General features: G+C 42.6%; 6 protein-coding genes across 6 annotated transcripts; 3 read left to right on the plus strand and 3 right to left on the minus strand.

Moving 5' to 3' along the window:
- Positions 1–435: 435 nt before the first annotated feature.
- Positions 436–1683, plus strand: LOC124999014 (torsin-2A-like). Its single transcript, XM_047573751.1, has one exon. The coding sequence runs from the start codon at positions 638–640 to the stop codon at positions 1625–1627; it is 990 nt and encodes a 329-aa protein (XP_047429707.1). The 5' UTR covers positions 436–637; the 3' UTR covers positions 1628–1683.
- Positions 1684–3865: 2182 nt separating this feature from the next.
- Positions 3866–5130, minus strand: LOC124999225 (torsin-2A-like). Its single transcript, XM_047574041.1, has one exon. The coding sequence runs from the start codon at positions 4926–4928 to the stop codon at positions 4005–4007; it is 924 nt and encodes a 307-aa protein (XP_047429997.1). The 5' UTR covers positions 4929–5130; the 3' UTR covers positions 3866–4004.
- Positions 5131–5848: 718 nt separating this feature from the next.
- On the plus strand, positions 5849–7074 carry LOC124999230 (torsin-2A-like). The gene has a single exon (XM_047574047.1). The coding sequence runs from the start codon at positions 6031–6033 to the stop codon at positions 6952–6954; it is 924 nt and encodes a 307-aa protein (XP_047430003.1). The 5' UTR covers positions 5849–6030; the 3' UTR covers positions 6955–7074.
- A 2172-nt stretch (positions 7075–9246) lies between these two features.
- On the minus strand, positions 9247–10540 carry LOC124999235 (torsin-2A-like). Its single transcript, XM_047574051.1, has one exon. It carries the CDS (start codon positions 10333–10335, stop codon positions 9412–9414), a length of 924 nt encoding a protein of 307 aa, XP_047430007.1. The 5' UTR covers positions 10336–10540; the 3' UTR covers positions 9247–9411.
- Positions 10541–11235: 695 nt separating this feature from the next.
- LOC124999228 (torsin-2A-like) lies at positions 11236–12364 on the plus strand. The gene has a single exon (XM_047574045.1). The coding sequence runs from the start codon at positions 11441–11443 to the stop codon at positions 12362–12364; it is 924 nt and encodes a 307-aa protein (XP_047430001.1). The 5' UTR covers positions 11236–11440.
- Positions 12365–14678: 2314 nt separating this feature from the next.
- On the minus strand, positions 14679–15943 carry LOC124998613 (torsin-2A-like). The gene has a single exon (XM_047573027.1). The coding sequence runs from the start codon at positions 15739–15741 to the stop codon at positions 14818–14820; it is 924 nt and encodes a 307-aa protein (XP_047428983.1). The 5' UTR covers positions 15742–15943; the 3' UTR covers positions 14679–14817.
- Between the last annotated feature and the right edge of the window lie 212 nt (positions 15944–16155).

Genomic DNA, 16155 nt, shown 5'->3' on the forward strand with positions numbered 1-16155 from the left:
CAGGCTTAGTGTATCCAAATAACCCTAATATTGTTGATCGTCGCTCGTTAACGACACTATTTATGTGTCTGCATGACTAGCGTTAGCCGTTTCACTTGCTTTCCGGCCAACAAATGCAAGCAACACAAAATAAACACTCATTGAGTGTCCAATGAGTGTTTATTTTGTGCGCCTGTCGCTCATTGGACTGCGGTACATCACGTGACTATAAAGAAGTTGTTACTTTCACAACTTAAGACAACAAAACTATGCAATTTGCGTAAGTATAACCCAAGATGCTTATTTTTAAAAGAAATACTAAATCATTATCGTTAACATTTTGCGAAGAGACTAGTTTCGTTTTTGAAATTATGTGAAACCGTGAGTGAGAATGACAGTGAGAAGAATCACACTCGCGCTCATCGAGTTTTCATATATTAACGTGAAGAGGTTTGAATGAATATGGCATTACCACCACACTGGTCCGCGCGAGCCCAGGTTTCGTTACACCTGATACAGACTAACTTGTTCGTTGGTTCATATTTATCACAACAGAGATTTTTTCGGATACAGATTTTTCGGAATCGATTCCCGATTTTTTCCGGCTCATCTGGAAACCACGTTAACCTGCTTTCTTATTTGAAAACGAGCAGCCAAGATGTTGGGCGTGTTTACTGTGCTGGTCATATCCATGTGTTACCCGGTTGACTCCGTGTTTCAGCAACTTTTCTGCACCATATTGCAGAGCTGCGAATGTGACTTCAAGCCCAATGTCAGTGGCTTTGAATTGGACCTCTACAAGTACGTGTTCGGCCAACATCTGGTTCAGGACATCCTGTCAGAGGAGGTGGTGAAGTTCCTACAGAATGAGAGCCCCGACCGACCCCTGGTGTTGTCCTTCCACGGATCCTCCGGTACGGGAAAGACGCTGGTCAGCTCCATGCTGGAAAAACACCTGTATGGTTCCGCTATGAGCAGTCCGTATGTGCACCTGTTCATCCCAACGCTGCACTTCCCTTCACCCCAGGAGGTAAAGTTGTACAGGACGGAGTTGAAGAAGTGGGTAAAGGGAAACTTGACGGACTGCCCTCACTCCATCTTCATTTTTGATGAGATGGAGAAGATGCCTGCTGGCCTCGTCGATGTGCTAGAGCCCTTATTGGATCCTTCCCACGTCGAGTTTCGCAAGGCCATTTATATTTTCATCAGCACCACAGGAGAGGAGGTGATAAACAAAGTGGCTCTGGAGAACCGACAGGCTGGACGAGAGAGAGAAGATATTAAGTCGGCCGACCTACAGGAAGCCATCGCACTGGCTGTTTACAACAGCAGCACAAGCGGGTTTTTCCGGTCCAATATCATCCAGAAGAAACTCATCACTCGCTTCGTTCCCTTCCTGCCACTGAGCCGGTGCCATGTTGAGCGCTGTGTTCACTCACAGCTCTGTCAGAGGGGCAACTGCAACCGCAGTGACGTGGTGGAGGCAGCAGGGGGCGACATGATCTACACTCCTGAACAGGGACAGTACTTCTCCAAAACTGGCTGCAAGACCGTCCCAGCCAAAATCAGCAAATTCCTGTTTCCTGACGGGGGAACGGTGGTTGATTTTGTCACTTTCAGCACCACAAACGGAGACAAAATGGAATAAATAAATACATCATGTAATTCATTAATTAACATTGTAATTCATGTAATAAAAGTGGAAATAAATGCATTCAAAAAATGAATTGTGTCATTTTGAGTAACTAATGTGTCATTAATTTGTAAAAATCGGAAATGCGTACATTAAATAAATTAATGATGTCACTGTTGGCACTGGCATCATGAATTTATTTTATCTGTCACCCATCAAAGTCTGTGGGCATGACTTGTGCTGATCGAGCCAAAAACATTGTTTTGGTCTGAAGTTGACACTTTCAAAAGGTAGCGCGGTCATGCCATGAAGAATCTGCATGAAGTGTATCGAGCTACCTCTCTATACTGACTAAAGCCTGCAACACCATCTGCTTTAAACACATTAAACAAGTCCAAATCAGTGTGTAAACTATTTATGGCAGAAACAACTGCCTCCTCAAAGTCTTCAAAAATGAGATGGCATCTCTAATGTGACAAAGAATGTAGAGGATGTCAGAAAGGTTCCCCTGGAAATTTCCCACTCTGAAGGTAGAAGGTAGTTTCTGCCAGTCAAGCCAGAATGTAAGCACCTGTGCCAGTGTACCAGATAAATTTTTTTAAAACTGATCATATCTATTCATGGAATATACAGGTATTAGTAAACAAGACTATAGATTAGCCAAATAAGCGTCTGTACGTGTTTCAATTAACATCCTTAAAAAAAAAAACAGTGATGCAGCTCGTGGAATCAATATCAAAGTCTTTTACTTCATCACTACTTTCAACAGGCCATGTGATTTTGTCTCGGAGCATCTAAATGAACACATGTCAATGCAATTTCGTTGGTTCACAGAAAAATATTCTAGTGAAGCATGTGGAGATAACTTGGTTAGTAAAAATAAACTGCTCAGTATATTAAAAATTAAGCTTAAGTTCTAAGCCAAAATAAGCTAAAATATGTATAATGTATTTGCACTTTTTGAGAATTTTATTTATTTTGCCAAAAAGTGATGACATTCGATACTGTTATCTGACGTGAATGGATGGATTTTATTGAGTTACATGGATTTTCTCACAACTTTTATGTTATTAGACTACTGACCTACCATGTTAACCATTTCTTATCCCAGCACATGTATTAGTTATTCCACTGGCCAAATCATTTTTGCCTTCGTTCAGCATGTTATTTTAAGTGATCCTTGATGATAATGCCAACAATGTGGGACTTGCTGCTCTTTCTTGTGTTTTACAAAACTGGAGCTCATGGACAAGAACAGCCAAAACAGATGTATTTCCTTTCTCTACAAATATGTATTTTAATCAAGATGGTGCCTTGTCTCTACAACACTTCTTCTGAATGGGCTGCAGTCTCAGATTTGTAAATGCTTTGACTTGATAAATGTACATGTTTGATTCTTTCGGTGTGGATGTAGCTTGTGTTGGTTTAAGGTGGTTAAATGAGGTTATTTTGGAAATGTTCTTGCAATATTTGTTGCTTCACGCAGTAAAAGCTGTACATCTTGCAGTGTCATGTCACGTGTAAATAAAGGAAAGTATATACAGCACTGTAGTGATTTAATCAGCAACACAAAAACATAACGTGTAATTAAATGCAGCAAAAATGATCAAACGTAGCAGAAAATCCTATGTTTCTAAGCTCAGATGGAGAGTTTGAAAACACTGACAATACTATGTGTGGACTTGGACATTTCTTTTTTTTCCCCCCTCCATGAGCCTATCCAATTGTAAGATATGGTTACACGCAAATATTGTCTTCCATAACATAAACACCACTCATATTTACCGTCTGTAGAGTTGTCCCAGAAGCAAATGCTGGCTGACTGCAGACCTGCTCCATTTTTCTACATGATATTTGAAAGGCTTTCCAGTTTGCCGAGTTGACTGAGGCACTGCTCCACTGCATTGGTGGTCCACTGGTTTCAAGCTGTTGGGCTTTTTAACATCGGGGTCTATGATACAGGCCCCTATATTTTCAAGTTTGGAGAGGGAATAAAATAGGGGCCGTGTATCATAGCCTACAGGCCGAGAAATGGGCGAATGATCCTACTCAGTGGCTGGAGGTGTCATGCTTGGACATTTACTGCTACCTTACTGACAGACTACCTGAGGTTGACAGATAAAATAAATTCATGATGCCAGTGCCAACAGTGACATCATTAATTTATTTAATGTAAGCATTTCCAATTTTAACAAATTAATGACACATTAGTTACCCGAAAGTGACACAGTTCATTCATTGAATGCATTTATTTCCAATTTTATTACATGAATTACAATGTTAATGAATGAATGACATGTATTCCATTAATTAATGATGTATTTATTTATTCCATTTTGTCTCCGTTTGTGGTGCTGAAAGTGACAAAATCAACCACCGTTCCCCCGTCAGGTCACAGGAATTTGCTGATTTTGGCTGGGACGGTCTTGCAGCCAGTTTTGGAGAAGTACTGTCCCTGTTCAGGAGTGTAGGTCATGTCGCCCCCTGCTGCCTCCACCACGTCACTGCGGTTGCAGTTGCCCCTCTGACAGAGCTGTGAGTGAACACAGCGCTCAACATGGCACCGGCTCAGTGGCAGGAAGGGAACGAAGCGAGTGATGAGTTTCTTCTGGATGATACTGGACCGGAAAAACCCGCTTGTGCTGCTGTTGTAAACAGCCAGTGCGATGGCTTCCTGTAGGTCGGCCGACTTAATATCTTCTCTCTCTCGTCCAGCCTGTCGGTTCTCCAGAGCCACTTTGTTTATCACCTCCTCTCCTGTGGTGCTGATGAAAATATAAATGGCCTTGCGAAACTCGACGTGGGAAGGACCCAATAAGGGCTCTAGCACATCGACGAGGCCAGCAGGCATCTTCTCCATCTCATCAAAAATGAAGATGGAGTGAGGGCAGTCCGTCAAGTTTCCCTGTACCCAGCTCTTCAACTCCGTCCTGTACCACTTTACCTCCTGGGGTGAAGGGAAGTGCAGCGTTGGGATGAACTGATGCACATACGGACTGCTCATAGCGGAACCGTACAGGTGTTTTTCCAGCATGGAGCTGACCAGCGTCTTTCCCGTACCGGAGGATCCGTGGAAGGACAACACCAGGGGTCGGTCGGGGCTCTCATTCTGTAGGAACTTCACCACCTCCTCTGACAGGATGTCCTGAACCAGATGTTGGCCGAAGACGTACTTGTAGAGGTCCCATTCAAAGCCACTGACATTGGGCTTGAAGTCACATTCGCAGCTCTGCAATATGGTGCAGGAAAGTTGCTGAAACACGGAGTCAACCGGGTAACACATGGATATGACCAGCACAGTAAACACGCCCAACATCTTGGCTGCTCGTTTTCAAATAAGAAAGCAGGTTAACGTGGTTTCCAGAAGAGCCGGAAAAAATCGGGAATCGAATCCGAAAAATCTGTATCCGAAAAAATCTCTGTTGTGATAAATATGAACCAACGAACAAGTTAGTCTGTATCAGGTGTAACGAAACCTGGGCTCGCGCGGACCAGTGTGGTGGTAGTGCCATATTCATACAAACCTCTTCACGTTAATATATCAAAACTCGATGAGCGCAAGTGTGATTCTTCTCACTGTCACTCTCACTCACGGTTTCACATAATTTCAAAAACGAAACTAGTCTCTTCGCAAAATGTTAACGATAATGATTTAGTATTTCTTTTAAAAATAAGCATCTTGGGTTATACTTACGCAAATTGCATAGTTTTGTTGTCTTAAGTTGTGAAAGTAACAACTTCTTTATAGTCACGTGATGTACCGCAGTCCAATGAGCGACAGGATTAGTGTATCCAAATAACCCTAATATTGTTGATCGTCGCTCGTTAACGACACTATTTATGTGTCTGCATGACTAGCGTTAGCCGTTTCACTTGCTTTCCGGCCAACAAATGCAAGCAACACAAAATAAACACTCATTGAGTGTCCAATGAGTGTTTATTTTGTGCGCCTGTCGCTCATTGGACTGCGGTACATCACGTGACTATAAAGAAGTTGTTACTTTCACAACTTAAGACAACAAAACTATGCAATTTGCGTAAGTATAACCCAAGATGCTTATTTTTAAAAGAAATACTAAATCATTATCGTTAACATTTTGCGAAGAGACTAGTTTCGTTTTTGAAATTATGTGAAACCGTGAGTGAGAATGACAGTGAGAAGAATCACACTCGCGCTCATCGAGTTTTCATATATTAACGTGAAGAGGTTTGTATGAATATGGTACTACCACCACACTGGTCCGCGCGAGCCCAAGATTCGTCACACCTGACGCTGACTAACTTGTTCGTTGGTTGTTCATATTTATCACAACAGAGATTTTTTCGGATACAGATTTTTCGGATTCGATTCCCGATTTTTTCCGGCTCTTCTGGAAATCACGTTAACCTGCTTTCTTATTTGAAAACGAGCAGCCAAGATGTTGGGCGTGTTGACTGTGCTGGTCATATCCATGTGTTACCCGGTTGACTCCGTGTTTCAGCAACTTTCCTGCACCATATTGCAGAGCTGCGAATGTGACTTCAAGCCCAATGTCAGTGGCTTTGAATTGGACCTCTACAAGTACGTCTTCGGCCAACATCTGGTTCAGGACATCCTGTCAGAGGAGGTGGTGAAGTTCCTACAGAATGAGAGCCCCGACCGACCCCTGGTGTTGTCGTTCCACGGATCCTCCGGTACGGGAAAGACGCTGGTCAGCTCCATGCTGGAAAAACACCTGTATGGTTCCGCTATGAGCAGTCCGTATGTGCACCTGTTCATCCCAACGCTGCACTTCCCTTCACCCCAGGAGGTAAAGTTGTACAGGACGGAGTTGAAGAGCTGGGTAAAGGGAAACTTGACGGACTGCCCTCACTCCATCTTCATTTTTGATGAGATGGAGAAGATGCCTGCTGGCCTCGTCGATGTGCTAGAGCCCTTATTGGGTCCTTCCCGCGTCGAGTTTCGCAAGGCCATTTATATTTTCATCAGCACCACAGGAGAGGAGGTGATAAACAAAGTGGCTCTGGAGAACCGACAGGCTGGACGAGAGAGAGAAGATATTAAGTCGGCCGACCTACAGGAAGCCATCGCACTGGCTGTTTACAACAGCAGCACAAGCGGGTTTTTCCGGTCCAGAATCATCCGGAAGAAACTCATCACTCGCTTCGTTCCCTTCCTGCCACTGAGCCGGTGCCATGTTGAGCGTTGTGTTCACTCACAGCTCTGTCAGAGGGGCAACTGCAACCGCAGTGACGTGGTGGAGGCAGCAGGGGGCGACATGATCTACACTCCTGAACAGGGACAGTACTTCTCCAAAACTGGCTGCAAGACCGTCCCAGACAAAATCAGCAGATTCCTGTGACCTGACGGGGGAACGGTGGTTGATTTTGTCACTTTCAGCACCACAAACGGAGACAAAATGGAATAAATAAATACATCATGTAATTCATTAATTAACATTGTAATTCATTTAATAAAAGTGGAAATAAATGCATTCAAAAAATGAATTGTGTCATTTTGAGTAACTAATGTGTCATTAATTTGTAAAAATCGGAAATGTGTACATTAAATAAATTAATGATGTCACTGTTGGCACTGGCATCATGATTTTATTTTATCTGTCACCCATCAAAGTCTGTGGGCATGACTTGTGCTGATCGAGCCAAAAACATTGTTTTGGTCTGAAGTTGACACTTTCAAAAGGTAGCGTGGTCATGCCATGAAGAATCTGCATGAAGTGTATCGAGCTACCTCTCTATACTGACTAGAGCCTGCAACACCATCTGCTTTAAACACATTAAACAAGTCCAAATCAGTGTGTAAACTATTTATGGCAGAAACAACTGCCTCCTCAAAGTCTTCAAAAATGAGATGGCAGCTTCAATGTGACAAAGAATGTAGAGGATGTCAGAAAGGTTACCCTGGAAATTTCCCACTCTGAAGGTAGAAGGTAGTTTCTGGCAGTCAAGCCAGAATGTAAGCACCTGTGCCAGTGTACCAGATGAAAGTTTTTAAAACTGATCATATCTATTCATGGGATATACAGGTATTAGTAAACAAGACTATAGATTAGCCAAATAAGCGTCTGTACGTGTTTCAATTAACATCCTTAAAAAAAAAAAAAACAGTGATGCAGCTCGTGGAATCAATATCAAAGTCTTTTACTTCATCACTACTGTTAACAGGCCATGTGATTTTGTCTCGGAGCATCTAAATGAGCACATGTCAATGCAATTTTGTTGGTTCACAGAAAAATATTCTAGTCAAGCATGTGGAGATAACTTGGTTAGTAAAAATAAACTGCTCAGTATATTAAAAATTAAGCTTAAGTTCTAAGAATAAGCTAAAAATAAGCTAAAATATATATAATGTATTTGCACTTTTTGAGAATTTTATTTATTTTGCCAAAAAGTGATTCCATTCGATACTGTTATCTAACGCGAATGGATGGATTTTATTGAGTTACATGGGTTTTCTCACAACTTTTATGTTATTAGACTACTGACCTACCATGTTAACCATTTCTTATCCCAGCACATGTATTAGTTATTCCACTGGCCAAATCATTTTTGCCTTCGTTCAGCATGTTATTTTAAGTGATCCTTGATGATAATGCCAACAATGTGGGACTAGCTGCTCTTTCTTGTGTTTTACAAAACTGGAGCTCATGGACAAGAACAGCCAAAACAGATGTATTTCCTTTCTCTACAAATATGTATTTTAATCAAGATGGTGCCTAGTCTCTACAACACTTCTTCTGAATGGGCTGCAGTGTCAGATTTGTAAATGCTTTGACTTGATAAATGTACATGTTTGATTCTTTCGGTGTGGATGTAGCTTGTGTTGGTTTAAGGTGGTTAAATGAGGTTATTTTGGAAATGTTCTTGCAATATTTGTTGCTTCTCCCGGTAAAAGCTGTACATCTTGCAGTGTCATGTCACGTGTAAATAAAGGAAAGTATATACAGCACTGTAGTGATTTAATCAGCAACACAAAAACATAACGTGTAATTAAATGCAGCAAAAATGATCAAACGTAGCAGAAAATCCTATGTTTCTACGCTCAGATGGAGAGTTTGAAAACACTGACAATACTATGTGTGGACTTGGACATTTCTTTTTTTTTTCCCCTCCATGAGCCTATCCAATTGTAAGATATGGTTACACGCAAATATTGTCTTCCATAACATAAACACCACTCATATTTACCGTCTGTAGAGTTGTCCCAGAAGCAAGCGCTGGCTGACTGCAGACCTGCTCCATTTTTCTACATGATATTTGAAAGGCCGAGTTGACTGAGGCACTGCTCCACTGCATTGGTGGTCCACTGGTTTCAAGCTGTTGGGCTTTTTAACGTCGGGGTCTATGATACAGGCCCCTATATTTTCAAGTTTGGAGAGGGAATAAAATAGGGGCTGTGTATCATAGCCTACAGGCCGAGAAATGGGCGAATGATCCTACTCAGTGGCTGAAAGTGTCATGCTTGGACATTTACTCCTACCTTACTGACAGACTACCTGAGGTTGACAGATAAAATAAATTCATGATGCCAGTGCCAACAGTGACATCATTAATTTATTTAATGTAAGCATTTCCAATTTTAACAAATTAATGACACATTAGTTACCCGAAAGTGACACAGTTCATTCATTGAATGCATTTATTTCCAATTTTATTACATGAATTACAATGTTAATGAATGAATGACATGTATTCCATTAATTAATGATGTATTTATTTATTCCATTTTGTCGCTGTTGCCCGAAAATTGTGTATGGAGTGCTGAAAGTGACAAAATCAACCACCGTTCCCCCGTCAGGTCACAGGAATCTGCTGATTTTGTCTGGGACGGTCTTGCAGCCAGTTTTGGAGAAGTAGTGTCCCTGTTCAGGAGTGTAGATCATGTCGCCCCCTGCTGCCTCCACCACGTCACTGCGGTTGCAGTTGCCCCTCTGACAGAGCTGTGAGTGAACACAACGCTCAACATGGCACCGGCTCAGTGGCAGGAAGGGAACGAAGCGAGTGATGAGTTTCTTCCGGATGATTCTGGACCGGAAAAACCCGCTTGTGCTGCTGTTGTAAACAGCCAGTGCGATGGCTTCCTGTAGGTTGGCCGACTTAATATCTTCTCTCTCTCGTCCAGCCTGTCGGTTCTCCAGAGCCACTTTGTTTATCACCTCCTCTCCTGTGGTGCTGATGAAAATATAAATGGCCTTGCGAAACTCGACGTGGGAAGGACCCAATAAGGGCTCTAGCACATCGACGAGGCCAGCAGGCATCTTCTCCATCTCATCAAAAATGAAGATGGAGTGAGGGCAGTCCGTCAAGTTTCCCTTTACCCACTTCTTCAACTCCGTCCTGTACAACTTTACCTCCTGGGGTGAAGGGAAGTGCAGCGTTGGGATGAACAGGTGCACATACGGACTGCTCATAGCGGAACCATACAGGTGTTTTTCCAGCATGGAGCTGACCAGCGTCTTTCCCGTACCGGAGGATCCGTGGAACGACAACACCAGGGGTCGGTCGGGGCTCTCATTCTGTAGGAACTTCACCACCTCCTCTGACAGGATGTCCTGAACCAGATGTTGGCCGAAGACGTACTTGTAGAGGTCCAATTCAAAGCCACTGACATTGGGCTTGAAGTCACATTCGCAGCTCTGCAATATGGTGCAGGAAAGTTGCTGAAACACGGAGTCAACCGGGTAACACATGGATATGACCAGCACAGTCAACACGCCCAACATCTTGGCTGCTCGTTTTCAAATAAGAAAGCAGGTTAACGTGATTTCCAGAAGAGCCGGAAAAAATCGGGAATCGAATCCGAAAAATCTGTATCCGAAAAAATCTCTGTTGTGATAAATATGAACAAGCAAAGAACAAGTGAGTCAGCGTCACGTGTAACGAAACCTGGGCTCGCGCGGACCAGTGTTGTGGTAGTGCCATATTCATACAAACCTCTTCACGTTAATATATCAAAACCCGATGAGCGCGAGTGTGATTCTTCTCACTGTCACTCTCACTCACGGTTTCACATAATTTCAAAAACGAAACTAGTCTCTTTGCAAAATGTTAACGATAATGATTTAGTATTTCTTTTAAAAATAAGCATCTTGGGTTATACTTACGCAAATTGCATAGTTTTGTTGTCTTAAGTTGTGAAAGTAACAACTTCTTTATAGTCACGTGATGTACCGCAGTCCAATGAGCGACAGGCTTAGTGTATCCAAATAACCCTAATATTGTTGATCGTCGCTCGTTAACGACACTATTTATGTGTCTGCATGACTAGCGTTAGCCGTTTCACTTGCTTTCCGGCCAACAAATGCAAGCAACACAAAATAAACACTCATTGAGTGTCCAATGAGTGTTTATTTTGTGCGCCTGTCGCTCATTGGACTGCGGTACATCACGTGACTATAAAGAAGTTGTAACTTTCACAACTTAAGACAACAAAACTATGCAATTTGCGTAAGTATAACCCAAGATGCTTATTTTTAAAAGAAACACTAAATCATTGTCGTTAACATTTTGCGAAGAGACTAGTTTCGTTTTTGAAATTATGTGAAACCGTGAGTGAGAGTGACAGTGAGAAGAATCACACTCGCGCTCATCGAGATTTGATATATTAACGTGAAGAGGTTTGTATGAATATGGCACTACCACCACACTGGTCCGCGCGAGCCCAGGATTCGTCACACCTGACGCTGACTAACTTGTTCGTTGGTTGTTCATATTTATCACAACAGAGATTTTTTCGGATACAGATTTTTCGGATTCGATTCCCGATTTTTTCCGGCTCTTCTGGAAATCACGTTAACCTGCTTTCTTATTTGAAAACGAGCAGCCAAGATGTTGGGCGTGTTGACTGTGCTGGTCATATCCATGTGTTACCCGGTTGACTCCGTGTTTCAGCAACTTTCCTGCACCATATTGCAGAGCTGCGAATGTGACTTCAAGCCCAATGTCAGTGGCTTTGAATTGGACCTCTACAAGTACGTCTTCGGCCAACATCTGGTTCAGGACATCCTGTCAGAGGAGGTGGTGAAGTTCCTACAGAATGAGAGCCCCGACCGACCCCTGGTGTTGTCGTTCCACGGATCCTCCGGTACGGGAAAGACGCTGGTCAGCTCCATGCTGGAAAAACACCTGTATGGTTCCGCTATGAGCAGTCCGTATGTGCACCTGTTCATCCCAACGCTGCACTTCCCTTCACCCCAGGAGGTAAAGTTGTACAGGACGGAGTTGAAGAGCTGGGTACAGGGAAACTTGACGGACTGCCCTCACTCCATCTTCATTTTTGATGAGATGGAGAAGATGCCTGCTGGCCTCGTCGATGTGCTAGAGCCCTTATTGGGTCCTTCCCGCGTCGAGTTTCGCAAGGCCATTTATATTTTCATCAGCACCACAGGAGAGGAGGTGATAAACAAAGTGGCTCTGGAGAACCGACAGGCTGGACGAGAGAGAGAAGATATTAAGTCGGCCGACCTACAGGAAGCCATCGCACTGGCTGTTTACAACAGCAGCACAAGCGGGTTTTTCCGGTCCAGAATCATCCGGAAGAAACTCATCACTCGCTTCGTTCCCTTCCTGCCACTGAGCCGGTGCCATGTTGAGCGTTGTGTTCACTCACAGCTCTGTCAGAGGGGCAACTGCAACCGCAGTGACGTGGTGGAGGCAGCAGGGGGCGACATGACCTACACTCCTGAACAGGGACAGTACTTCTCCAAAACTGGCTGCAAGACCGTCCCAGACAAAATCAGCAGATTCCTGTGACCTGACGGGGAACGGTGGTTGATTTTGTCACTTTCAGCACCACAAACGGAGACAAAATGGAATAAATAAATACATCATGTAATTCATTAATTAACATTGTAATTCATTTAATAAAAGTGGAAATAAATGCATTCAAAAAATGAATTGTGTCATTTTGAGTAACTAATGTGTCATTAATTTGTAAAAATCGGAAATGTGTACATTAAATAAATTAATGATGTCACTGTTGGCACTGGCATCATGATTTTATTTTATCTGTCACCCATCAAAGTCTGTGGGCATGACTTGTGCTGATCGAGCCAAAAACATTGTTTTGGTCTGAAGTTGACACTTTCAAAAGGTAGCGCGGTCATGCCATGAAGAATCTGCATGAAGTGTATCGAGCTACCTCTCTATACTGACTAGAGCCTGCAACACCATCTGCTTTAAACACATTAAACAAGTCCAAATCAGTGTGTAAACTATTTATGGCAGAAACAACTGCCTCCTCAAAGTCTTCAAAAATGAGATGGCAGCTTCAATGTGACAAAGAATGTAGAGGATGTCAGAAAGGTTCCCCTGGAAATTTCCCACTCTGAAGGTAGAAGGTAGTTTCTGGCAGTCAAGCCAGAATGTAAGCACCTGTGCCAGTGTACCAGATGAAAGTTTTTAAAACTGATCATATCTATTCATGGGATATACAGGTATTAGTAAACAAGACTATAGATTAGCCAAATAAGCGTCTGTACGTGTTTCAATTAACATCCTTAAAAAAAAAAAAAACAGTGATGCAGCTCGTGGAATCAATATCAAAGTCTTTTACTTCATCACTACTGTTAACAGGCCATGTGATTTTGTCTCGGAGCATCTAAATGAGCACATGTCAATGCAATTTTGTTGGTTCACAGAAAAATATTCTAGTCAAGCATGTGGAGATAACTTGGTTAGTAAAAATAAACTGCTCAGTATATTAAAAATTAAGCTTAAGTTCTAAGAATAAGCTAAAAATAAGCTAAAATATATATAATGTATTTGCACTTTTTGAGAATTTTATTTATTTTGCCAAAAAGTGATTCCATTCGATACTGTTATCTAACGCGAATGGATGGATTTTATTGAGTTACATGGGTTTTCTCACAACTTTTATGTTATTAGACTACTGACCTACCATGTTAACCATTTCTTATCCCAGCACATGTATTAGTTATTCCACTGGCCAAATCATTTTTGCCTTCGTTCAGCATGTTATTTTAAGTGATCCTTGATGATAATGCCAACAATGTGGGACTAGCTGCTCTTTCTTGTGTTTTACAAAACTGGAGCTCATGGACAAGAACAGCCAAAACAGATGTATTTCCTTTCTCTACAAATATGTATTTTAATCAAGATGGTGCCTAGTCTCTACAACACTTCTTCTGAATGGGCTGCAGTGTCAGATTTGTAAATGCTTTGACTTGATAAATGTACATGTTTGATTCTTTCGGTGTGGATGTAGCTTGTGTTGGTTTAAGGTGGTTAAATGAGGTTATTTTGGAAATGTTCTTGCAATATTTGTTGCTTCTCCCGGTAAAAGCTGTACATCTTGCAGTGTCATGTCACGTGTAAATAAAGGAAAGTATATACAGCACTGTAGTGATTTAATCAGCAACACAAAAACATAACGTGTAATTAAATGCAGCAAAAATGATCAAACGTAGCAGAAAATCCTATGTTTCTAAGCTCAGATGGAGAGTTTGAAAACACTGACAATACTATGTGTGGACTTGGACATTTCTTTTTTTTCCCCCCTCCATGAGCCTATCCAATTGTAAGATATGGTTACACGCAAATATTGTCTTCCATAACATAAACACCACTCATATTTACCGTCTGTAGAGTTGTCCCAGAAGCAAATGCTGGCTGACTGCAGACCTGCTCCATTTTTCTACATGATATTTGAAAGGCTTTCCCAGTTTGCCGAGTTGACTGAGGCACTGCTCCACTGCATTGGTGGTCCACTGGTTTCAAGCTGTTGGGCTTTTTAACATCGGGGTCTATGATACAGGCCCCTATATTTTCAAGTTTGGAGAGGGAATAAAATAGGGGCCGTGTATCATAGCCTACAGGCCGAGAAATGGGCGAATGATCCTACTCAGTGGCTGGAGGTGTCATGCTTGGACATTTACTGCTACCTTACTGACAGACTACCTGAGGTTGACAGATAAAATAAATTCATGATGCCAGTGCCAACAGTGACATCATTAATTTATTTAATGTAAGCATTTCCAATTTTAACAAATTAATGACACATTAGTTACCCGAAAGTGACACAGTTCATTCATTGAATGCATTTATTTCCAATTTTATTACATGAATTACAATGTTAATGAATGAATGACATGTATTCCATTAATTAATGATGTATTTATTTATTCCATTTTGTCTCCGTTTGTGGTGCTGAAAGTGACAAAATCAACCACCGTTCCCCCGTCAGGTCACAGGAATTTGCTGATTTTGGCTGGGACGGTCTTGCAGCCAGTTTTGGAGAAGTACTGTCCCTGTTCAGGAGTGTAGGTCATGTCGCCCCCTGCTGCCTCCACCACGTCACTGCGGTTGCAGTTGCCCCTCTGACAGAGCTGTGAGTGAACACAGCGCTCAACATGGCACCGGCTCAGTGGCAGGAAGGGAACGAAGCGAGTGATGAGTTTCTTCTGGATGATACTGGACCGGAAAAACCCGCTTGTGCTGCTGTTGTAAACAGCCAGTGCGATGGCTTCCTGTAGGTCGGCCGACTTAATATCTTCTCTCTCTCGTCCAGCCTGTCGGTTCTCCAGAGCCACTTTGTTTATCACCTCCTCTCCTGTGGTGCTGATGAAAATATAAATGGCCTTGCGAAACTCGACGTGGGAAGGACCCAATAAGGGCTCTAGCACATCGACGAGGCCAGCAGGCATCTTCTCCATCTCATCAAAAATGAAGATGGAGTGAGGGCAGTCCGTCAAGTTTCCCTGTACCCAGCTCTTCAACTCCGTCCTGTACCACTTTACCTCCTGGGGTGAAGGGAAGTGCAGCGTTGGGATGAACTGATGCACATACGGACTGCTCATAGCGGAACCGTACAGGTGTTTTTCCAGCATGGAGCTGACCAGCGTCTTTCCCGTACCGGAGGATCCGTGGAAGGACAACACCAGGGGTCGGTCGGGGCTCTCATTCTGTAGGAACTTCACCACCTCCTCTGACAGGATGTCCTGAACCAGATGTTGGCCGAAGACGTACTTGTAGAGGTCCCATTCAAAGCCACTGACATTGGGCTTGAAGTCACATTCGCAGCTCTGCAATATGGTGCAGGAAAGTTGCTGAAACACGGAGTCAACCGGGTAACACATGGATATGACCAGCACAGTAAACACGCCCAACATCGTGGCTGCTCGTTTTCAAATAAGAAAGCAGGTTAACGTGGTTTCCAGAAGAGCCGGAAAAAATCGGGAATCGAATCCGAAAAATCTGTATCCGAAAAAATCTCTGTTGTGATAAATATGAACCAACGAACAAGTTAGTCTGTATCAGGTGTAACGAAACCTGGGCTCGCGCGGACCAGTGTGGTGGTAGTGCCATATTCATACAAACCTCTTCACGTTAATATATCAAAACTCGATGAGCGCGAGGGTGATTCTTCTCACTGTCACTCTCACTCACGGTTTCACATAATTTCAAAAACGAAACTAGTCTCTTCGCAAAATGTTAACGATAATGATTTAGTATTTCTTTTAAAAATAAGCATCTTGGGTTATACTTACGCAAATTGCATAGTTTTGTTGTCTTAAGTTGTGAAA

Source organism: Mugil cephalus, chromosome 21 (genome assembly GCF_022458985.1).
Source record: "Mugil cephalus isolate CIBA_MC_2020 chromosome 21, CIBA_Mcephalus_1.1, whole genome shotgun sequence".
In the NCBI taxonomy this organism is placed as follows: Eukaryota; Metazoa; Chordata; class Actinopteri; order Mugiliformes; family Mugilidae; genus Mugil; species Mugil cephalus.

Coding starts and splice junctions, on each gene's coding strand:
- LOC124999014 (XM_047573751.1), top strand. CDS start 638: ATGTTGGGCGTGTTTACTGTGCTGGTCATATCCATGTGTTACCCGGTT.
- LOC124999225 (XM_047574041.1), bottom strand. CDS start 4,928: ATGTTGGGCGTGTTTACTGTGCTGGTCATATCCATGTGTTACCCGGTT.
- LOC124999230 (XM_047574047.1), top strand. CDS start 6,031: ATGTTGGGCGTGTTGACTGTGCTGGTCATATCCATGTGTTACCCGGTT.
- LOC124999235 (XM_047574051.1), bottom strand. CDS start 10,335: ATGTTGGGCGTGTTGACTGTGCTGGTCATATCCATGTGTTACCCGGTT.
- LOC124999228 (XM_047574045.1), top strand. CDS start 11,441: ATGTTGGGCGTGTTGACTGTGCTGGTCATATCCATGTGTTACCCGGTT.
- LOC124998613 (XM_047573027.1), bottom strand. CDS start 15,741: ATGTTGGGCGTGTTTACTGTGCTGGTCATATCCATGTGTTACCCGGTT.